The sequence below is a fragment of the Vigna unguiculata genome, chromosome 9, assembly GCF_037176805.1.
Source record: "Vigna unguiculata cultivar grain cowpea cultivar isolate G323 ecotype 2 chromosome 9, ASM3717680v1, whole genome shotgun sequence".
NCBI classification, from domain to species: domain Eukaryota; kingdom Viridiplantae; phylum Streptophyta; class Magnoliopsida; order Fabales; family Fabaceae; genus Vigna; species Vigna unguiculata.
Genome location: NC_140800.1, coordinates 6,127,033 through 6,150,237, shown reverse-complemented (window position 1 = coordinate 6,150,237; position 23,205 = coordinate 6,127,033). Strand labels below are relative to the sequence as shown.

At 33.0% G+C, this 23,205-nt stretch overlaps 2 protein-coding genes across 5 annotated transcripts; one reads left to right on the top strand and one right to left on the bottom strand.

Moving 5' to 3' along the window:
- Nucleotides 1–4,557: 4,557 nt before the first annotated feature.
- LOC114162968 (uncharacterized) lies at nt 4,558–10,858 on the bottom strand. Of its 3 annotated transcripts, none has more exons than XM_028046990.2 (12): nt 10,754–10,858; nt 10,302–10,558; nt 9,704–9,853; nt 9,360–9,527; nt 8,866–9,018; nt 8,602–8,754; nt 8,288–8,452; nt 7,996–8,166; nt 7,383–7,569; nt 7,085–7,295; nt 6,087–6,354; nt 4,558–4,939 (listed from the first exon to the last, which is right to left on the bottom strand). In XM_028046990.2, the coding sequence occupies exons 2-12, from the start codon at nt 10,456–10,458 to the stop codon at nt 4,875–4,877; spliced, it is 1,848 nt and encodes a 615-aa protein (XP_027902791.1). In that variant the 5' UTR covers nt 10,459–10,558; nt 10,754–10,858; the 3' UTR covers nt 4,558–4,874. The 3 variants fall into 3 exon arrangements, with proteins under 3 accessions (XP_027902791.1, XP_027902793.1, XP_027902792.1); XM_028046992.2 differs by having other exon boundaries at nt 6,087–6,170; XM_028046991.2 differs by lacking the exon at nt 10,754–10,858 and having other exon boundaries at nt 10,302–10,626.
- A 6,043-nt stretch (nt 10,859–16,901) lies between these two features.
- LOC114162540 (Mitochondrial transcription termination factor family protein) lies at nt 16,902–21,937 on the top strand. 2 transcript variants are annotated; one of them, XM_028046463.2, is made up of 3 exons: nt 16,902–18,718; nt 18,802–18,852; nt 20,718–21,937. In XM_028046463.2, exon 1 carries the CDS (start codon nt 16,993–16,995, stop codon nt 18,289–18,291), a length of 1,299 nt encoding a protein of 432 aa, XP_027902264.1. In that variant the 5' UTR covers nt 16,902–16,992; the 3' UTR covers nt 18,292–18,718; nt 18,802–18,852; nt 20,718–21,937. The 2 variants fall into 2 exon arrangements, with proteins under 2 accessions (XP_027902264.1, XP_027902263.1); XM_028046462.2 differs by having other exon boundaries at nt 18,802–21,937.
- Nucleotides 21,938–23,205: the final 1,268 nt, after the last annotated feature.

The following is a 23,205-nucleotide window of genomic DNA, read 5'->3' as shown; positions in this document are numbered from 1 at the left end:
GGCAATGAACTACCACCAAGCAACACATGTATTTTTGCTTGGTTTCTGGGTTCCTACGAGGAACCACTTGGCGGCGAGTCTTGTGCCGCCAGGCGACGCGTACTGCTCAACTCAGTTTCTGGGTTTTGATGAACTGCCTGACGGTGATGAACAACCGCCAAGCGACGCGAACTAATATTGGTTCAATTTCGGTGTTTTGGGGTTCCTGAGTTAACTCTAGTTGGGGTAAAAGATAGTAATAATGATTGGTAAATGGTTGGAGATCAGATTTCGTGGGATTATATGTAGTTGAAGTTTAAATTTAATGAAAAACTATATGAACACTAATTTAGGGCTGATGATTTGAGGGTTTTTATAGTGGCACTAAATTAAGGGAAAAAGGTTAATGGAATTTCACTTATTGGAAGTTCTAGGAATGGATAGTGAACCTAAACATTGAGTACAACCTTTTGAGTTGTAAATTGAATGAAACCAGAACAGTTGGAGTTGAATGGATTGAGGTTTGCAGGTGCAGAGAAGAATGTTGGGGTTCCTGAAACAATAAGAACCACCTGGCGGCACGTTGGTTACCGCCAGGCGCTATACCAATGATGTGTGGTAGAGATGGCAAATAAACCCGTCCCCATGGGTATTGCCCGAACCCGTCCCCGTTTTGACGGGAAATCCCCGCATTGACTAAGTATGGGTATGGGTATGGGTATGGGGTATGGAGTTGAATGGATTGAGGTTCGTAGGTACAGAGAAGAATGTTGGGGTTCCTGAAACAGCAGGAACCGCCTGGCGGCAAGTTGGTTACCGCCATGCGCGATACCAGTGATGTGTGGTGCCTTGATTCACGAAAAACGTTATTTTTATTATTTTTCACGAAACAGGAGTCGCCTGGCGGGGCTATGCTAGCATAGTTCCGTCAGGCGCCACCTTCCTCACTTCTGGGTGCTAGACGCCACCAATTTTTCTGGTTCATGCAGTTTTTGTAAAACTGCATTTTCCGGTTCGTTAATCGTCTGATTTAGGTGACCTTTTGACAGGTTGTCCATAACATGTGGTTCTTCACTTTGAACGGTGGAGATTTGAGTTAGATGTTAAGAGTTAGAGATATACGTTACTCAAGTTGTTGATTTTGGAGTTCTTAAAATACATGAATAAGCTCTTGATAATTCCAAGTAACTTATAATGAAGCATGATTGGGTTATGAAGTAAGTCTATATCAACTTGAATGTTCCTTTGGGTTTGTCACATGTGGAGAATTGGTTATTGGTGAAGGCATGTGTGTCAATATTAATTGCATTGGTGCATATGATTATGTGCTTAAATCGTTAAAGTGTTGCTGCTTATATTTGTTTGAGCATGCATTATTCATAAGTTAGAATTGAATGTTAGCATGGTTTAAAAGGGGGAATATATATATATATATATATATATATATATATATATATATATATATATATATATATATATATATATATATATATATATATATATATATATATATATATATATATTGTGAATGGTTTGTTTTTACTTGTTTTGGGTGCTGAAAAACCAGTATTGCATAAGTACTGGTGTAGCGCTTGATGGTGGTGTTTGACCACCAAGCGATGGCTACAAAACCAGTAGAGAATTGAAGCGTGTTTCGCCTGGCGATAAGGGTTGTCCCGCCAAGCGATACTTGTGGAAACAATAATTGACTCCACTAAATTCGTCGACCGAGACCGACTTGATTGAATATGGTCAATTTTCGATCACAACCGACTAAGTTGAATATAGTCAAATTTCATTCGAAACTTAGTCGACCGAATACGGCTAAATTTGGGCAAATGCCGACTTGACCAAATTTTGGTCATAACCAACTCGACTGAATTTGGCCAAATTTAGGTTAGGACCGACTCGCCTAAATAAGAAACTATTATCTGAAAAAGGATAAACAGCAAAGAAGAACCTTAGCTATACTGCAACCAGTAAACCAAAGCACCATTATTTTATTGTGCAATAATGTGAGACGTGCTACGTGGGACGTGGAAGGTGAAACGTGGGACGTGGGACGCGAGACGTGATGCGTAGGACGTGAGACATGACATGTGGAACGTAGAACGTGAGACGTAGGACGTGAGATGTGATAGACGTGAGACGTGAGAAGTGAGAGACGTGCGACGTGCGACGTGCGACGTGCGACATCCGTAAACACTAAACCTTGAAATTTATATTCATAAACTTTAAACCTTACAATTTAATTGAAAATTTTAGAAGTTTAATAAAAGAATTGTTAATGTATCCATAACTTTGTACTAACAAATTTAAATTATACTCTTGTTAAAAAATGTATTAATAAAAAAATATTAAATACATATAACAGTGAAATGCAAGACGTGGGATGTGAGACGTGACAGACGTGAGAGACGTGCAACGTGCGACGTGAGACGTGAAACGTGAAACATGCGACGTGCGATGTGCGACGTCCGTAAACACTAAACCTTGAAATTTATATTCATAAACTTTAAACCTTATAATTTAATTGAAAATTTTAGAAGTTTAATAAAAGAATGGTTAGTGTATCCATTAATTTGTACTAACAAATTTAAATTATACTCTTGTTAAAAATGTATTAATAAAAAGAAATTAAATACATATAACAGTGAAAGAATAAAAATATGAGGGTAAAAGTAATAGTTAATGTTTATTTAACACATAAAAATAAAAAATTATGAGGATAATAACAATAATTTATATTTATTGAACTCTTAAATGAGCGGAAAGAAGCAGAAGATGATCTGAAAAGTTAAACTAAGGATGGGTAAAAAATCTAATTTTCATGATCCAATCCATTTTTGCTATGATTCAATCCATTTAATATTCATTTTATTGAAAATCCAATCCATTTTATTGGATTTGAATATCAATCTGATCTACATTTTATATATTTTATGGATTGTATATCCATACTCTAAATCTAGATTTTCAAAATGGATAATCCAAAATATCCAATCTAAATTTTTTAGTTTATATTTTTGGTTAGGTTAGGCTAAAGGTTGGGACGGACTAGCCCAAATTTAGTCGTATTTGATTAAGTTGGCGTGACCCTATACAAAATTTGGCTGAATTAGGCCAAATTCTGTCAAGTCGGTCCCGATCGAAATTTGGCCCAGTTGGTCCTGGACAAAATTTGGAAGTATTCGGTTGAGTTCACCCCGACCCAAATTTGATTGCATTGGGTTGTGTCGACCTAGACAAAATTTGACCGTATTCGGCTGAGACAACCGCGACCAAAATTTGGTTGTATTTAGCCTAGTTGGCTATAGTCAAAATTTGGTCGAATTCAATCGAGTTGGCCCCGATTGAGATTTGGCCGAGTCGACCCTAGCCCAAATTTGGTCGTATTCGGCTGAGACGATCTAGATGAAATTTGGTCGTATTCAAATGAGTCAGTCACGATCGAAATGTGGTCATATTCAACTGAGTCGACCATGACTGAAATTTGGCGAATTCAATCGAGTAAGCTCCGGTCAAAATTCGATCGTGTTGGCCTCAACCAAAATTTGACTGAGTTGGTCCTGGCCTAAATTTGGTCGTATTCGGCAGAGTCGATCGTGACCGAAATTTGGTCATATTTAGGCAAGTCGGTCCTGACCTAAATTTGGCCAAATTCAGTCGAGTTGGTCATGACCAAAATTTGGTCAAGTCGGCACTAGCCCAAATTTAACCGTATTCGATCGAGTAAGTCCCGAACGAAATTTGACTATATTCAACTTAGTCGGCTGTGATCGAAAATTGGTCATGTTCAGTCAAGTTGGTCCCAACCGATGAATTTAGTGGAGTCAACAGAAACTTGACTGATCAGGCCTTGGCCCAAATGTGGCCATATTTGGCCAAGTCGGCTCTGGCCAAAATTTGGTCGTATTAGGCAAAATCGGCCTTGGCCGAAATTCAGTCGAATCCACTCAAGTCGATCTCGACTGAAATTTTGTCAAATCGACCTTGGCCCAAATTTGGTCACGTCGTCCTCGACCGAAATTCGTTCGAAAGTCATCCAAGTTCATCCCATGCTGAAATTTGGTCTCATTGACTCCAACAAAAAATCTGTTAAATTCTATAATGTCAGCCCTATGGACACAAGTTTAAAAAAAATTAATTTGAATTTATTTTATGAAAGTTAAAATTGTTCAAAATACAAAAGATATGTTATGCCGGTGAATTTAATTTTTTAAAGTTAAAAAATATGTTTTATGTTTTTAATAAGTTTTTTAAATTAAAATTAATCTATACTAAATTAGCTCAGAAATTATATTATATAAAATCTTCTAAAATCTACTTTATAATTTACCTGAGTTGAATTCAAAAGTTTATTACATCTTTTATGTTTATTTTCTCTATAAAATCTCAAAAAAAGTTTAGCCAATGAAAAACTTCAATTATATGAACTAATTAATGTGTTACTATCATTTCATAAACATAATACAGGCATGAGTCCAAGTAAAGCTGAATTGGTGATTTGCAAGCAAATTCAAACAGATATCTCACCAAATGAAAAACAAAAATCACCTGAAAGCTACCAAGACAAGATAAATGAAAACAAGATTCCTCTATTGATGATAACCACAGGCCAAGAAAAAATATTAGAAGTTGGAAACTATAGTCAGCCTCTTAATATTTTTCTCCTAATGAATGAACAGTTTATAATGTCCAAAAACTTACTAGTTACAGACAAAAACTTGTAACACTATCTATACCTAAGGTAACAAATGGTCTTGCTCAACAATTTAAGATCAAGATATGTTGTCTAGGTAACAGTATATCCCACCAGTTAGCACGTTTGTCTCTATTAAACTGTTATGTGCATCTGCTGCAACCTTCATAAAAGGAATGTAAAATGCCAGAATTCAAGTTAATTTTTCTTGTTCACTTTGACCTTCTGTCCTTGGAGTTGTGCAATCATCTGTCACACCTGTATTCATAGGAAAATAACAATATGTCACACCTGTATTCATATACCAAGAACTGTGCTCAAACTCACAATATGTTATACAATAAAGTTTAAATGAAGTGATAACTATGCATTAATTGTTTGAAAATCTTAATTCAAAAACCATGTCATATCAGGTAAGTCTATCTATTGCAAGAGTTTAAATGTGGTATCCTGTAAACAAGACTATAAAACAAGATTAGTAACTACACAGTGCTGCAACAATGAGGTAATTGAGATTTCTTACCATCAGTAACAAAGTTAAGTGCTCCTCAAATAAGTAGTAGTAGCATCAAATAGATTTCATATTGACTAAATTTCTTACAATTTGTTTTAATAGAATCTCTTAAATTTTAATATATTAAAAATTTAATCCTGGTAATTTGATTAAAAACTGATACTGGAATCAACTGTGAGTTCACATGTACTCTGACAGTAAACATGTTTTCAGGGAAATGGATGGATTTTTTTTAACAAAGGAAATTTTACTCCATATTTTGAAGTTTTCTGCATTACAAGTGTTCATTTAACATTATAAAGACATCTGTCTGATGCTCAAATATATATTATCTCTGATACTTTCATGATTGCCTTTACGTTTAAACAGAAATTTGAATAAAACAAAAGGTTAATCATTCATGTTGCTTTCAAGTGCAAACATGATGACTTCTTTTAATAAGAGGTAGTTGTATAGGCAAAAACGCCATGATTGATGATCTCCCTCCCTATCCATTTATAAAACTAAATCTCTTTTATCCCAAAAGCATATTGGGACAGAGGTTCATTTTTTCTTTCTTTTTTGTAGTGGGAGGGAGATAGAAGCAACTGATCAATAGGAATATTTAGGTTTAACTCAAACTCACTTGAAAATGTTGCCATATGTGAGATAAAAAGGAAATGCCATTTCATTCAAAGAAATGCAAAAGACAAAATTCCAGAGGTTTTTTTCTTTCATTTTTGTAGGGTGAGGGGGATTGAAACAACTTAACAAGTGAATTCAGTTTTAACTCAAACTTGCATGAAAATGCATATGAAATGAAAAGGAGATGCTATTTTATGCAACGACATGCGAAAGACAAAAAAGGTCAAGCCAGAGAATCTTCACTAACTTCTCTCCATAGTTCCATACCTTGATTTGGTGGAGAAACAGAACTCTCAGCTGCTGCAGGTTTCAGGACATCAGCATTAGAGTTTGGCGCATCACTCGTTTGTCCTGAAATTTCACAATTGGAAACTGGCACATTTATGTCCTCTCCAATTTGCATTTCATCTTTGGAACTTGTCTCATTATTGGATCCATCGTTTTTCAAGCTCTCAATTAAGGGTTTTGGTGAGTCATTTTTCTCATTATCATTTTGATTCAAAGAAACAGCTTCAGGTTCTGGGTTGACAGAATCCTGCAGGATATTTATGGATGTGCATGTAAGAAAGAAACCTCATCAAAGACTCACGTTACATTCCCAGGGCATTAACTGGTAGGTGAATTTTCATTCACATCCACCACTAAAGCCAAGGTAATAGTCTCCCTTGTGTAGAAACTCTAAGAATGTTTATCTTGGGAGATCATTATCTAGAATTGAACATAATTTAACATACAGTAAAAAAGGAAAAAACACTAGTGTTGGTACAGACATCCACCAAGGTATTGAACAAAATAGATTATGACCAACTATATCTCAGGAAAGGTTATAGAAAAGGATTTCAGGATTCAACCCATAACAAATAGGAAACAAAAAAGGTTAATATTTAGTGGCAATCCATAGCTTTTCTTGCATGCACACAGAGGCTGGGGGTACACCACTAACAATCATGTGAAAGTCCCATGAATCTATGGGCATAGTGCCCACAGGCAAAACACCTATGGCAAACCAAGCACTGTACACATGAAAATTTTATTCACCAATTGAAAAATCTAGTACTGTCATAAACTTCACCTTGCAAACAGAATCTATAACTGTGTATATAAGATCACATTTATAGTTAACTTCCTTCCCATAACAAAACCGAAACTGTCAGTTTTAAATTTTTAATTATTCCCTGTTGGTGCCTCTGAATAAATTTTTAGTGCCACTAATCTGGCCCACATAGAATTCTATTCAACAGAAGTAAAAACAAAAAATAGTTGACCTTTAAGGATTCCGCAGCAGTTGTTGGGATACTTGACGCAGCAATAGTATCTGCTTCTTTATGGGGTTCAAGAAATTCTGAACTCTCTCCCCGTAATTCCGATTGATTTTCCATTTTCTCTTGCCTGAGCACTGTAGAAGTTGTTACATTGTCTGATTGCATAAGCATGTCATTTAAAGCAACATTTTCAATTTCACCAGCAGTCCTTTTCCTGTTTTGAGAATCAAGCACACTATGCTAAAACCAACTTTTTCAAAAGGGAGATTCAGGGTGGAGAAAAATTGTAAAGAGGACATACCTATTGGAAGAAGTGTTAGCAACTGGACTTTGAATGTTTGGCTTGTTTGAAAACAGAATTCCATGAAGTGGCTTTCCATCAATAACAGTTTCAATAGTGTATCCTGCTGAGATTTTTTCCGTAACTTTGGCATGAAACATTCTCTTTCCAGGAGGCATGGGTTGCCTTACTGGGATATTTAGTTTACCTGTAAACATGATGCTGGATACTTAGATTCACACTTTCAACGGAATAACCAAACATCATTTTTCATTCTTTTAATCCAGGCCCATAACCAAAGACCACAATTTTCCTTTTTTGGAACTTAAAGTACTTTACAAAATATCAACTTGCCATCTCAGAAGAAACACACAAACTCGTCAGAGAAACTAACTCTATTTAGGAGTGCAGCTAAGAACACTAATCCTCACTACCTTCTCATTATCAACTCAAAAAATGGCAAAAGACCAAAAAAATACATTACCAAGATAGCATGTAGTATGAGTAGTGATATACACAGGAGGGACTTCCAAAATCCAATATACAAAGAATGCAGGAAACACATATCACTTCAAGGAAAAACAAAAGATTTTGTTATATTCCTCAGGAAGTTCATATAAAAGCAGGTTCTCACTTTGTTGGCTATAGTTCAAGATTGTCATGGGATGATTACTGCCAGCATCCACTCCATATCCACACAGAACTGGGTTTTGGACAAGACTGAGATTCTGCTCTTGACATTTCAGCTTCAACTGCTTCCTTAAGGATAACTTCTCTGGTCTGAGTTCTCTTTCCTGTGTAATCCCTAAAAAGTCAGAAATATATTAGAAACACATTTCTGTCACAAACTTCTTAATTTGTAGAAATTCTATAATCAAAATGTTCCTCAGTATATTTAACAGGAAAAAATTTATTCTTTGCTCAACCTGTGTATAGGTAATACATATCATCCAGGGCCTCCAGACTTCTATTACAACCTCCCAAAAACAGAAGAACACCACCCACATGTGGATCTAAACAGTCACCAGCTACAGAAAATCTAGCAGAAGGACCAGTAGGTGTAGTTGCCACCTTCGTCCACACACCAGTCTCTGTTTCCAATTAGGAATGAAAAACAAGGGCACAAATTTAAAACATGAACAAACAGTAAATATTTACTACAAACTAGTACTGTAAAAAAGTTTGAGCTCCTGTTTAAGTGTTTATAAGACTTAGACACAAGTATCTATATTAGACATACCAATATCAAGCATATGCAGGTCGTTGTATAGGCATTGAGCTTCTGTAAAGCCCCCAAAAACAAACAAGCTGTTGCCCAAAGAAACTGTACAATGACCAGCTCGAGGTGGCAATGGTTGGCTAGACATACACATTTTGCTCCAGGTAAGAGTATCTGCATTTACAGAAGAGGCTAGTAAATTATACTCCGCTAAATACTCCCTTTCTTGCACAAATATTCAATAAGTGTAAAGTATAACAATTATATAAAAGGATACGAAAATACCAGTATCTAGGACATGAACATCAGACAGATAATAATCTTGTTCATCTTCACCACCGATCACAATAATTTTGTTTTTCCAAGATGAGCAAGTGTGGCTATCTCTAGGAGATGGTGGAGTGCCTGATGTTGTAGCACGGTGCCATGTATATGTTTCTACAGGTGAATAAGATGAAAAGAAATCATAAGTATAATTCTCATCTTATCCATTAATAAAAAACTGCAAATTACTAATGCAAATGGAATTATATAGAACATAGTAAATAGTAGATCAACTATTCACAACTAAAATTATAATGAACTTTAGAATCAAGACAAAAAGTGTAACAATTCCAAGTTCCACCATGTGTTAGAATATAAATTAAGAAATCCTTAACAATTTTGTCACACTATATCAACCTATGTGATTGTGTGAGGTCTCATGAATGTGAAGGGTAAAAATTGAGAAGTGAATTAGTTAGATAAACAAATGGTAGTGTGTGATAAAGAAAAGTCACCTGTATTTAATATGTAAAGGTCATTGTAGTACACATCATTAGTATTATTTGCAGATCTCCCACAACCACCAAACACATACAGTCGTTTGCCAATAACTGCAGCAGCATGACCCTCCCGTGCCTCTGGTGCTTCCCCTCTCACAGTTGGAAAAATCCATGTATGTGAAGCTGAGATAGTTTAACAACAGTGAGTGCCATGAAGTTAAACAATTACTGTACACTACAGGGTGTACATAATTAGATCACCCTAAACTCTTCCAAATGTATTATATCATAACTATGGTGTAAAAATTAGTCCAATAACATTCCCTTCCCACATTAAAAATTTCAGAATAATGACTCACAAGTGTCTAGAATATGCAAATCATTCAGCAGCCTGGTCCCATCTGTACCCCCAAACACAAAAAGACTATCACCAACAACCGAGCAACTATGGCTGTCCCTAGGAGTAGGTGGGGTCCCTTTAACTGCTGGTTCACTCCAACTCTGTCTCACTGCAAATCACCAACATCAGCCATAAAATAGCTGCAGATAACAGAATAAATGAATAGAAACACTTCAAAAATAATGCAAACAACCAAGGAAGCACAAAACAAAATTTACTGCATCATTCAACACATTAATTTACAACCCACTCAAAACAAATTATAATAAACAATGCACCTAACTTAAAAGATATAGGATGTCCCAAAATAGTGAACGCATCTGATCATAAAGATTCAGGAAGAACAAGGGACCCCACCCATATCAAAAATTAAAAGATGAAAGAACTGAACAAATAAAAAACTAACCATGCTTAGTGAACAGTAACAAGCAGAAAATGACAATGCAAACAAAGTTAAGAAAAAAAATCAATCTTAAAACTAAAAGCCATGTCAAGATTTAAAGAAACAAAAACAAAAATACTCAGACACAAGAAAAGAGAAAGATTGTGAAACTTACGAGTGTCGAATACGTGAACTTGGTTGGTCTGACAGTTAAATTTGCCGTAACCACCGAAGAGATAAAGAAGTCTGCCATCTCTAACAGCGTTACACGTGTGGCCCCACCTCCTCCCTGGTCCTTCTCCTCCTGTTCCCTTTACCTTTTCCCACCTCATTTTCCCCCTCTTCTTCAAAAATTGTTAAACAAAACAAAACGCACTACCCCACTAAAAAAGAATCAAACTTTTTTCGCTTCAAATTTTAATCTTCCCAAACCTGAGAGACAGGAGAAAGTGTGTGAATATTTAAAGAATAGAGAAAGAGGTTTTGGGATTTGTGATTATTTTCGTTCATGCAAAATAGAATAAATAAATAAAATGTGTATCACTGATATCACTGTCACAAGACAAAAATTGGAAAAAAAAAAAATGCATATAGTGCAACACTGGAAATGGGTTAAAGAAAACAAACCAGGAGGGGTAAAGAGTGAAGAGTGAGTTCTCCAGAATCTGATCAGAGAAAACACAAAGAGGGTAGAAAGAAGATATTGGAATTTTAATTTTGTTATTATTTTCTTCAATGTTATTTTTCTTACAAGGTTACATATTTGTTAATTGTAAATTATACTTCCTGTTATAGAAAAACTATATTCTAAGTGTAAAGGATTTTTCTTTTCTATAATTTTGTTATGTGGTGCTTTGAACGTTACACCCTGTTATTATAAGATTGCATTTATTAAGCCTTATTTTTTTTTGTAAATATCTTTGCCAAATTTATTCTATAGTTGTAATTTTAAGATTTTGGATAGTACCCTCAATAGTTCTTTTTGACTGTCCAGTTATTCATTGTATTCCCTTTGTATATTAAATGACTTAATTGAATTGTTTCTTTACATAATAAATAAATAGGACTGTTTCTATATTATAATAATAATAATAATAATAATAACTAGGGGAAATATATGTATATATGAGTGTCTTTTTTTATTATAAATCATTAATTTAATTTTAAAAAAATAACTGAATTTAAATATATAATAATTTAAACGAATAAAATAATCATTTAAAGAATTAAAAAAATATTATTATTTTAATTTAAAATAATCATTTAAAAAACAAAATTCATATATATATATATATATATATATATATATATATATATATAAACACACACACACGAAAAAGAAGAATTCAAAAAAAATCTGTATAGATAATAGTAATAATTTTTAGTAATTGTTTTACGAAAAAAAAACAATTTAAATTAGGTGTAACTTTTTTTTTCAAAAAGGTGTTTTAAACATTTTCTATACAACACCTTGATTAGTCTTTTATAGGAATATAAGTGAGCTTCTTTCTAATTTCAGTTTTAAAATGGTTTGTGAAGAAGAAATATATTCAATCATTTTGAATTTGTTTAGTAAAATTGAATAAAAGATTAATATGTTCTTTTCATAAATTTCCTTAATCATTTAGAAACTTATTCAATCATGTTCCATTCATTCAATGGATTACTTTTGATCTATGATCCATTACACTAATATTTTAATTTGGTTTATGTGATATTTTAGGATACTTTACTAATATTATCATTAATCTAATTTATACAACAGTAATATTTTTATAATGACAATAATTTTTATTTTTCTATTTTAACAGCTTTAATACATATGATCCAAGTTCAGACTCATACAATAACCATCACATATTTATCTTTTTTTTTTAAAATTATTTTACATTTTTTAATAGACATATATTACGTATCGTATCCTAACATTTTGAATACATATAATTCAAATTCATATTCATACAATAACAAATCACATATTTATCTTATTTTTAAGAATTATTGTACATTTTTAATATGCATATATTATGTATCGTATCTTAATATTTTTAGAATAAATGTATCGACATATCAAATACGTGTCGTATCCGATGTACATGTATCGTATTCGTGCATAATAACTTTTAATGTATTTCAAAATTTCAATTTTAATCTTTTCAGCTATTTATTTAAATTTGAGATCGATGATTTTGATTATATATTGTATACTAAAAACATTTTTATATATTTAATTTTATTTTTTAAATAATTATTTTAGTGATAATAAATTAAATTTCATGTACATAACATTTTTTGTTTGTAATTTCGGTTAATATGATAACTTTTTTCTTTTATTATATTTTCTTTGTATATATGACTTTTTATTTTTTTTTTAGAAATTGAGATTGATTTATTGTATTTTTGTATGGGAATTTAAGTAGATTTGATATTTCTTGTTTTAACTTGAATTATTTTAATTGATCTTATGAATCTAATTAAAACTCATATTTAGGTTTATGTATACAATTAATGATAGTTTATGTATAACATATATGTGTTATAATCAAATGGAAGGAATTCATTTCTTTAGTTTTATAAATTGTCTTTTCTGATTCTTGTAATTCCATTTTCGAATGTTTCTTAATTTTTTTTCTTTTTTTTTTTATTTTCCTGTCCTTTATCTATACTTTTATACTATATACAGAGGAATGATTTTATGTTGTACACTTTTTTTTCAAGCTTACCATTTAATAAATAATTGTTTATTAATTTTATCCTTTAAGATCGTTTTTTAAAATATAGTTATTTGTTAAATTTTTAAAAATTAATCAGTTACCTCTACATATTTTCTATAATATCATGCATATTTAAAAAATGTACATATACAGGTGTGATAACGCCTATGTTCACGCTAGTTAAAAGAAAGTGAGTACACCCATATGTAATGCATGTATTTTCACTAGTTCATATTAGGAGTGCCAAAACGAGTTAGTCCCGCCCTTTAGGCTCACCCCACTTATGATCTATTAAAATCGGACCGAATCGGACTAATCCGATATAAGAAAACATATTGGAACATTGAACTCGTCCCGTCGCTAGCCAAGTTGGAGGGTTGGCCCGCTTGTTCTTCATCCTCTCACTAACTCACCCATCATCTTCGTTACCATCCATCCTTATCATAATCCATTTAGAATTTCCTTTCTTTCTGATTATCATCATCTTCATATTTGCAATGGGAGTCCATTTCAAACCACAAAAATCAAAATCTACAAAAATCTCAAACCAACAAAAAATCCCAATCTACAACATTTAGGGCATCCAAACATTTTAATCAAAGCTGAATGTGGCTCACCTTGTCGCTTTAGAGACTGCTTTCCTTATTTCATTCTCTCTTGCGTCACATAACGTGGTGTTGCTCGCCTCCTCTCGATCTCTCGTGGTGGTGGTTGTGTGCCTCCCTCGATCTCCTGTGGGGGTGGTCACTGCACCTCCTCTCGATCTCACGTGGTGGTGGTCATGCGCCTCCTTTTAATCTCGCGTGACGATGGTCTTGTGTGCCTCCTTTGGATCTCGCATGGTTGTGGTTGCTTGCCTCCTCTCAATCTCGCATGGTGGTGGTCGCACGTCTCCTTTCAATCTTGCGTGATGATGATCGCTCACGACTTGGTTGTGTGTGGTCATGGTAGCTTGCGAGTTGTGTGATGTTGTGTGGGTTGTAATTTGTGACTGTCTAATGTGTTATGTTTGTGGGAAGACGGGTTCTATGTGGTCTGTGGTGTGTTTGGATTGTTGATGTCTGAAGAACAAATGAACGAAGGAAGAAAGTAAAACCCTAATGTAAGATTTTAAATAAATTTATGCAAGGCATTTTACAAGCCAGACTACATCCAATTATTGTCAACTCAATCAAGTTTCACTAGCAAACTATTGGTTTAGGATACCGAACAAAATTTATTTAGACTTAACTATTTATGTTTAAACATCAAATATTATTTAGATCCAACTACTCCTACTTAGAGATGACAAATAAACCCGTTCCCGTGGGTATTGCCCGAACTCGTTCCCATTTTGACGGGGAATCCCCGCATCGACTGGATATGGGTATGGGTATGGGGAATCTCCGATTTTTTTATTGGGTATGGGGATGGGGATGAGGATGTGAATGAATATATCCCGCCATAATACCCGTCCCCGCCATATCTCCATCCTCGTTTAAATTATTAAAATATTCACAATTAATTAAGTAACCTATATATATATATTCTTTCTATTTTTTATTTCTTCTAAATATTTAGTTTTTTATAAAACTCATTCGCATCTTCAATATATATTTTATCTTATCATAACCTTTATGTAATTATGTTAAAATGATGTATGTCAATTAAAAAAAAAATGTCTAACATTTGGATATTTCTATTATTTTTTAAATTTTGATTTATTGTATATTTTCCTTTCAAATGAGAATGTTTAATACTCTCAATTTAAGTTTTTAATAGTATAAACATTTCATTTACTAGGTAATATAAAAAAAATTCTTTACTTATTATTATTAATTTTTGTTTCACTTGATGAACTCTTTTATTTCGCTAAAACAATTTTTGTTATTTCTCAACCATTGAATATATATGTTGATATTTGAAAAGTTTTCTTAGATCTCTAAGATATTTTTCGTCTTATCATACCTTTAATTATACATTTGTTTTTCTATGTGCAATTCCTTCCAATAGTTTCCAAATTGTTTATAAGACACAAATTTGTTAATTTGTTAATATTTTTATTTTTGTTTATTTTCATCATGTAGAATACTATTTCAATAAATTTCATCTAATTATTTTTTATTTTCTAACTCATTACAATCATACTTTACTTTTTTCACTATAACTGTATAAATAATTTTTATTTACTACAATATAAAAATTTAATGTAATTGCCATGAATATTTTTTTATCACCATCCAACATATATTGGAGTTTAAAATATACAAGATCTATGATAAAATTTTATTATGTTTATTATTTGTTCTTTGCGTCATTTTTTATCAACCATTGAGTATATATGTTGATATTTGAAAAGTTTTCTTAGATCTCTAAGATATTTTTCATCTTATCATACCCTTAATTATACATTTGTTTTCCTTTGTGTGATTCCTTCCAATAGTCTCCAAATTGTTTATAAGACACATATTTGTTAATTTGTTAATATTTTTATTTTTTGTTTATTTTCATCACGTAGAATACTATTTCGATAAATTTTATCTAATTATTTTTTATTTTCTAACTCATTACAATCATACTTTAATTTTTTCACTATAATTGTATAAATAATTTTTATTTACTACAATATAAAAATTTAATGTAATTGTCATGAATATTGTTTTACCACCATCCAACATATATTGTGGTTCAAAAGATACAAGATCTATGTTAAAATTTTATTATTATGTTTATTATTTGTTCTTTGCGTCGTTTTGATCAAGTGGTGTATTATAACTTTTATTAGTGTATAAAAAATAGATTCATTATAATTTAAAAAATTGAAGTAAACAAACATTTAAAATATATTTTAATTTAAATATTTTTTTAAAAATATTTGTTCCTTTTATATTTTTTTAAAATATTTTTAAATTTTATCAACTAGGTTTCAATAATGTTTGCAAATTTTGATAAATATTTTGGTTCTCATTAAATTTTATTTGGTATTATAATCTAAAATGTAAACAATTATAATTTATTTCAAAGTATTTGATATCGAAAAAACAACCATACTCCTAATATTGAATATTTGATAACATTATGTTTTCTTTACCGTAATTTTTTATTATTTTATAAAAAATTAATTAAAATTAATACTAAAGTAGTAAGAAAACGGGTACGGATATGAGTACGAGATTATACTCGTTACCCGGTGGGGATGGGAATGAGACAAAAGTTTTATACCTGTTGGGTTTGGGTATGGGGATGAGGATAAATTTTTTTTACGGAGATAAGTATGAGATAATGAAACTCGTCCCCCGCCCCACCTATTGCCATCCCTACTCCTACTTACATTTAAAACACAACCCACAAATACTTTTATTTAATGTTGTCACTTAAGTATATTTTATAATACAACTATGTATCGATAAAATTGAATATTATTTACAACATAATATTTTTAACTAAACATTTGAGTATTCTTTAAACCAAACCACACCTAATTAAACACTTTGTTTACATAAACGGATTGATATAAAGATCACAATTTTTCTAAAAATAAAATAAAATAATGTCTTAGGATGAACATAAGACAATAAACACTCTTTTAAGTTGCTATTGAATACAATAGTGTTCTTGTTCACAAAGTAAAAGATTAAGGATTTTTTGAAAACACAACCACAAGAGCTTCATCACAGTCATCCTCAACATTTTTTTTTTCACGGGATATTCTTTATATAAACGTCGAGATATTCTGTCTCGCGTTTGTCTACATATAAGCACATAAATACATTGATAGCTCTTCATACAACATCAAGTATATTTTTTTATACAACTTTTTTGTATTTGACACAACTTATCACATTTAAGCAACGTGATTTTTTTTTCGTAAAATAACCTACCTCTAAATTTAATAGTTTAAAATTACAATTACATAATAATACATTCTTTTATACTTTATATTTACAGACTAATTCATTAATTAATTTATAGATGCACTTTTTAATGAATTTATTAACTCGAAAATTATAAGTTGGTTTAATCGAATATACCCATAATATTAATTTTAGGGATCACCGGCTTTCGCAGCTCAACTAAAACACACAAGCGACCTATGCCTGGTCACTCTGGACAACCTTAACGAGGACAAAACACGCTTTGAGGGCACAGACAGAGCTTTTGGCAGCACATAGAATGACGTTGGGCGCGAAATATGCAAACGCGCGTTTCCTCGGAAGCACTTCCGCTTTCTCCCACTACAGAAAAAAAATCGCGGTGGCGAATCTATTCCAGAAGTACGGTTTCCCTCCTTCCCTCGTCTCCTTCTTCCTCTCTCGCAACCCTTCCATTCTCCACTCTCCTCTCCCTCAACTCCACCATTCGCTCACCACACTCTTCTCCCTCCGCATCCCCCAAAACGACATCGTTTCCCTCCTCACTACCAATCCTTCCCTCCTCCACCATTCCTTCCACGACGCCCTCCAATCCCGTCTCCCCCAACTCCAAACGCGCTTCCCCACACTCTCCCCTTCCACCCTCCTCAACCTCTTCCTCTCTTCCACAAAGTTACACCTCGACCCGCTCCACCTCTCCCCCAAACTCAACGCGCTCAAAACCGATTTCGCGTTTTCCGACGCCACCGTGGCTAGCGTTCTGGAAGGGTTCCCCGACGTGGTCGTCACGAGCGAGAACGAAATCGCGAGCGTGATAGATTTTCTTGCGGAGTTCGGAATTCCGCGGGACGAGATTGATCTCGTTGTCCGTTCCTTTCCTAGGGTTTTGGCGCTCGGTGTTGAGCAGAGGCTGAGGCCGTTGTTTCGGGAAATCAAGGAGCTAGGGTTTTCCAATCGTGAGATGAGGAGAGAGATCTCGCGGGACCCGAGGATTCTGGGGATGGAAATTGGAGAGCTTACGCGGTGTTTGAGGCTGATAGAGAGTTTGAAATGCAGGGAAAGTATCAAAGAGAGGGTTATTGATTCGGGTCTGATGAGAGCGTGTTTTGAGGTGAAATTAAGAGTGGATTGTTTGTGTGGGTATGGTTTGACTCGAAGGGATGCTCTGAAGATTATCTGGAAGGAGCCTCGGGTGATTTGTTACGAGGTTGGGGATATTGAGAGGAAGGTTGAGTTTCTGGTGCAGAGGATGAAGTGTAGTGTGGAGTGTTTGGCTGAGGTGCCTAAATACTTGGGTGTGAATTTTGAGAAGCAGATTGTGGCCAGGTACAGTGTGGTGGAGTGTTTGAGGGGGAAGGGTGCCATTGGGTTTGAGATTGGGTTGAAGGATTTGGTTATGCCTTCTAGGCTTAGGTTCTATAATCTTTATGTGAAGCCATACCCGGAGTGTGAAAAGATCTATGGAAGGTTTTCTGGGTGTGGTGTTCAAGTTAAGATGAAGCATCCCCCTGGACTGTGGAAACTTTTTAAACCGCAGAAGTTTGCTGAAAGGGATGAAGATGTGAAGAACGTGAGGTCATTCATGGAGTCTCTGGTTTAGTGGTCTGATCTTTGCGTATGGTGTTGGTTGGAACTTTGATTTTGGTGGGATGAATTTGAGTCGATGAATGACATAAAAATCGAGTTTTGACTTGAGTGGAGCAAGACTTGGAAGTTCATTCATTGGATTGCGAAGAAGCTAATTACTTGAAATCGGTGACAATATCACTTGCTCTCTTGAAAATTGCGTTTTGTTTACGGCAGCACTGCATCTGACATGAAAGTTCCTCGAAAAGCTTTTCGAATCATGAAACAAGATTCCTTTCGGAGCACAAAATGTGTAATATTCTTTGATAGTTTATACATTTCCCCGTTGTTTTGGACTGATCGGCTTAGTTTCTAGAATAGTTCCAGGTGTGCTTAGTTTTAGTACTGAAGGAAGGTTTGTTGCCACCGGAAGTACTGATACAATAATAAAGCTATTTGAGGTGCTGATATGTTATTTAGAATTTAGATGCTTTGCTCTTTATTTTACACGGTTTCTGAACTTAATCTTCTGCTTGTCTAACAGGGTTTGAAGATCAATCAGATGTAGCTACCAGAGGCAAAGGATGGTCCTGCGGTCAGTCATTCGAACATATTATGATCGTATATACAAGTGCCTTTGCGTTTTCTGATATACCTGTGACAGAATTTGTGTGGTTACTATTTTGAGATTATTGAGTTATGTTTAGATAGATTTTTCCATTTTTACTTATAATAAGAGAAGAAAAATAGATAAATTTATCTATTAAGCTAAAACTACTTAAACATAAATTGACTTAAGTTTTTTTAGATAAATTAAATAAGAAGTTTTGCAAACCACCTGTCCTTATGGAAATGGTATGGTGGTCACAAGGTTGAACCCAATAACAGTTTCAAGTGTAAGTTACTTAACCTTAGCATATGCAAGGAACATTTGGCACTAGGGTACGCTAGTTTTTTTCTTTTCTTATGTGCTCTTAGCCAAATTTATCCAAGCAGAGTCTCTTTTTCAGATTTAGTTCTCTGAAGCTAGGGATGTTCGTAGTTGTAATTATTTTTGGTTTGACAAATTTACTTGGTATATAAAGCATTATCTATCAACATGCCAATCTGAGTCTTCTTTAAGCTTTTTTCTTTGCAAATTGTTGTGATTATTAAGTGATCCTTGGAAATTGCTATTGTAATTTTTTTTGTTTTTCTTATATATATATAAACTGAAGTCAATAAATGATCTGGATTTTTTGTTAGACTCGATAATATGCATTTCATGTGTATTTTATTACCATGTTTCTGTCTTTTCTTTTGGAAACACTCTTACACAATCTGACATGCTGTGTAATATATTTTAGGATTTTTTGGGTTTCAATGCTTTGTTTTGAACACAGAAAATTCTTGAAAACTTTTATTCTAAAAGTGACGAAGAATTTTTTTTTTTCGGATTTCTGAGTAATCTAAGGTTTATAGGTCTATAAGTTTCTGTGGCTAAAATGATAATTTACATGACATTCAACAGCTATATAAGCTTGATAAGAAATTATTCGAATATAGTAGCCTACAAGAAATAAGAGCTAAACCAAGAACCAGCAAATTGTCTACGAGACTTGCCTCTTTTTTATATTTATAGAGTAACTACGATTTTAAAGAAATACAACGGCTAAAATGTTCTTATTTTTTTCTTAGTTCATAAATACTTGATAATCTCTTTTTGAAAAACTAAAAAAAATTATTCATAACATTAAATCTTAATTTGATTAAAAACCTGTTAGAGGTAAATTACGACTTTAGTTATGGAAACCGTTTAGTAAGTCTGGGTATAAAGTGCAGTAATTAAATATATATTTCCTTCAATTGTAAAATTGTTTATATTGATTTCATTATAACGTCATTCTATTATGTCATATGTATATATATATATATATATATATATTATTGGCAAAACAAGATGTATATTGTTGCAAGATTTTGATGATGATGTCACCTACGAGGAACTTCAAGTAAATATTTGAAGAATTGTCTCCTCCTGATTAAGCCTCTTGTAATAAGTTATAATTGATATCTAGTATTTAAGTTAGTTTAGAATTTCATAAAACAACAACTAGCACTTAACCACTCTTAGGGGATGTTTTTTACTTTTACAAAACACAATGTGATAATCTATTATTCTCAAATTTTGAAACGAAAATCAATTATCACCTTAAAATAATCGATTATCAGGCTATGTAGGATGATAACTTTTGAAAACTAGTCATTGTAACAACTAGATTTGCATTAAAATCTGCAGTGTAACCGTTGGAAACCCTCTAGTTATAAATATTGGCCTTAGAATTCGTATGTTCACTCATAAATTTCTTAGTTATCACTCATCCCTCTTGTCTGAATTCTAGACACCCTTCTAGCTCTTCAATCTCTAACATTTTCGTCCCCTTTCTCCACTTCCTATTCAATGTCTGATTCATCATGCAGAAAGATCCCAACCAGAAGAAGGAGTGCTCATCTCTCCACTCAACCTCTACCAAGAAATGCCTCTATTGAAGGATGAATTTCCAATGACGAAAGGAGATCATAGTTTCTCAATATATGGAAAGACAAACCTTTAGTTACACCAAAATTCATCAATTCTCAATGGCTCATTGCTCATGGTTTTCATTACCCAACTCTTATTGCAGAACAGGGCATCAAGTACTTTGCAGAAATGGAAACTTAGTAAGAGTATTTTACTATAATTTCAAATACAGGGATGGAGTAGCCTTCAACAAAGTCAAAGGCATCTATATTATTCCTGACAATTATATTTAGGAAAACGTAGCGAAATTTCCTAACAATGAAGATGTTATACCAATTCTGACTGGCATTAATGGGTTCAACAGGATTCTAGCATATTATTTCTAAGAAATCCCTAGCAGGTTGTAAGAAAAAAATTACTGGTAGGTGCACTCTAAGTAGATGAGTGACTCATTCAGTATCTAATTGTTTGGATATTGTGTCCCCGTGGCAAAATTCACGCTTAATGCACTTAAGCAGATCTCTTTATCATTTATGAATTGTTAAACCATATTTTTATTGACTGGTCAAGCCTGATCATTGATACAATGCTCAAAGCAAAGTGCTTTCTTGCATATGCTCTCCCATACTCACTACTCATCTCTAGGATCTATGAATATAAAGGTGTGAACACAATTGGTAAACAAGTTCAAATGATTAGTGATGCAAATGAAATTTTTGATGGTTCACTAAAACAGATGAAGTTTGTTCTCTTTCGAGATCAATGTATTCACATAGATGAAGTGCCCCAATATGACAATGATGACGAAGTCCCTGCTCCTGCTCTTGTACATGCTGTTCATGTTCATGTTGGCTCTTCAAGTGGTGTTGTTGGATCCTCCTCCTTGGAAGAAAACATCTCAAACATGAATAAAAGGATAGAAGAATTGCTTATTCTTTCAGGCGCCCGTCATGAAGAAGTGGTTGGTCTTTTTAGGGTATAGATGCTAGAGTTTCCAATCTAGAGGATATATTTTATAAGCATTTTGGAGTCAATGATGACAATGATATGAGTGAAGACTTTTACGGGCGAGCTTCTTGTATTATTATTTTTTTGAATTATTTACTTGCTATTGTACTGCTCTTTTTATCATTTAAATTGTAAATTCTAAGGGGAGTCTATATGTCACGTGTTCTTCTCATTTTGTATGTTCTTTGATTCAGGGAGAGATTCTCTCATATGCTCTTTTTGGCTAATGATAAAAAAGGGGAGAATAGTTTAAAGTAAATTAATTCAACAATTTTATTAATGTGTTCTATGTAAAAGATTGTAAGATGCAGGATATTACACACTTTAAACGCAAATGTTGATCATCATAAAAAAGAGAAAGAGAGAGATTGTTGGCAAAATAAGATGTATGTTGTTGCAAGATTTTGATCATGATGTCACCTATAGGGAACTTCAAGCAAATATTGGAAGACTTGTCTATTATTGTTTAAAGCTTTTTGTAATAAGTTATAGTTGATATTTACTATGTTTAAGTTAGCTTAGAATTTCATAAAACAATAGTTAGTACTTAACTATTCTGGGAATGTTTTAATTTTTACGAAATACATTGTGATGATCAATTATCACTTATGATTATCATAAGTATCTTTTTCTGTTTTTAAAAAAGTCTATGGAATAATTGATTATCTAAGTGAATAATCAATTATCAGTTATAATTGATGTTCTCTGAAACTGCTATGGAATAATCAATTATCATAAGTGATAATTGATTATCTCGGAACTTGCTTTTTTAACTTATTGACCTAGTTTTCAAAGTCTATTTATAAAGCTCTAACCAATTTCGAAAATAACCTTCTTGAGAATTAGAAATTTAATGTTGTGTTTGCAAAGAAACTGTTTGAGTGTTTTTGAAAAGGGGTTTTGAAAAACTTAATGTGGGTAGAGAAATAAATTGTTCATCCTCTATGTGATTCAAAGGAAGTGTTATTCATCTCTTGTGTCTTCAAGAAAGGTGTTCTCTAAACCCTTTATCTCTCTTATCTGATTGTATCGTGGTTTTATTTTAGTGATTAAATTAATCTTCTTGTTTAAGAGATTAACAACTGGACGTAGGTTTTTTCTGATCCGAATTAGTATAAATATTTGGTGTCAATCTTCTTACACACGCGCACACACACACTCCTCATTTTTTTTTTCTTTTCTTAAATTGATCTTTCTTTGACTTGAGATCACATCAAATGTTCCTTGAGTTTGGTTCATTTTTTGAGTACTTCACTAACTTCAAATCTAAATGGGACCTAGGTTAGAATTCTTGGCTCAACATCGGAAAGATTTCTTACGAGAAATTACTGATCAAATGCTTATCAAAGATCTTGAAGTTTGAAGACTTTGTTTATATTGTATTTTGATTATACAACAATGTGTATTGTTTATTTACAATTTTCATGGTTTAATGAGTGT

Coding starts and splice junctions, on each gene's coding strand:
- LOC114162968 (XM_028046990.2), bottom strand. CDS start 10,458: ATGAGGTGGGAAAAGGTAAAGGGAACAGGAGGAGAAGGACCAGGGAGG. Junction 8,755..8,865: donor TGTTCATGTCCTAGATACTG/GTATTTTCGTAT, acceptor CTGTAAATGCAG/ATACTCTTACCTGGAGCAAA. Junction 8,453..8,601: donor CCTGCATATGCTTGATATTG/GTATGTCTAATA, acceptor AATTGGAAACAG/AGACTGGTGTGTGGACGAAG.
- LOC114162540 (XM_028046463.2), top strand. CDS start 16,993: ATGACGTTGGGCGCGAAATATGCAAACGCGCGTTTCCTCGGAAGCACT.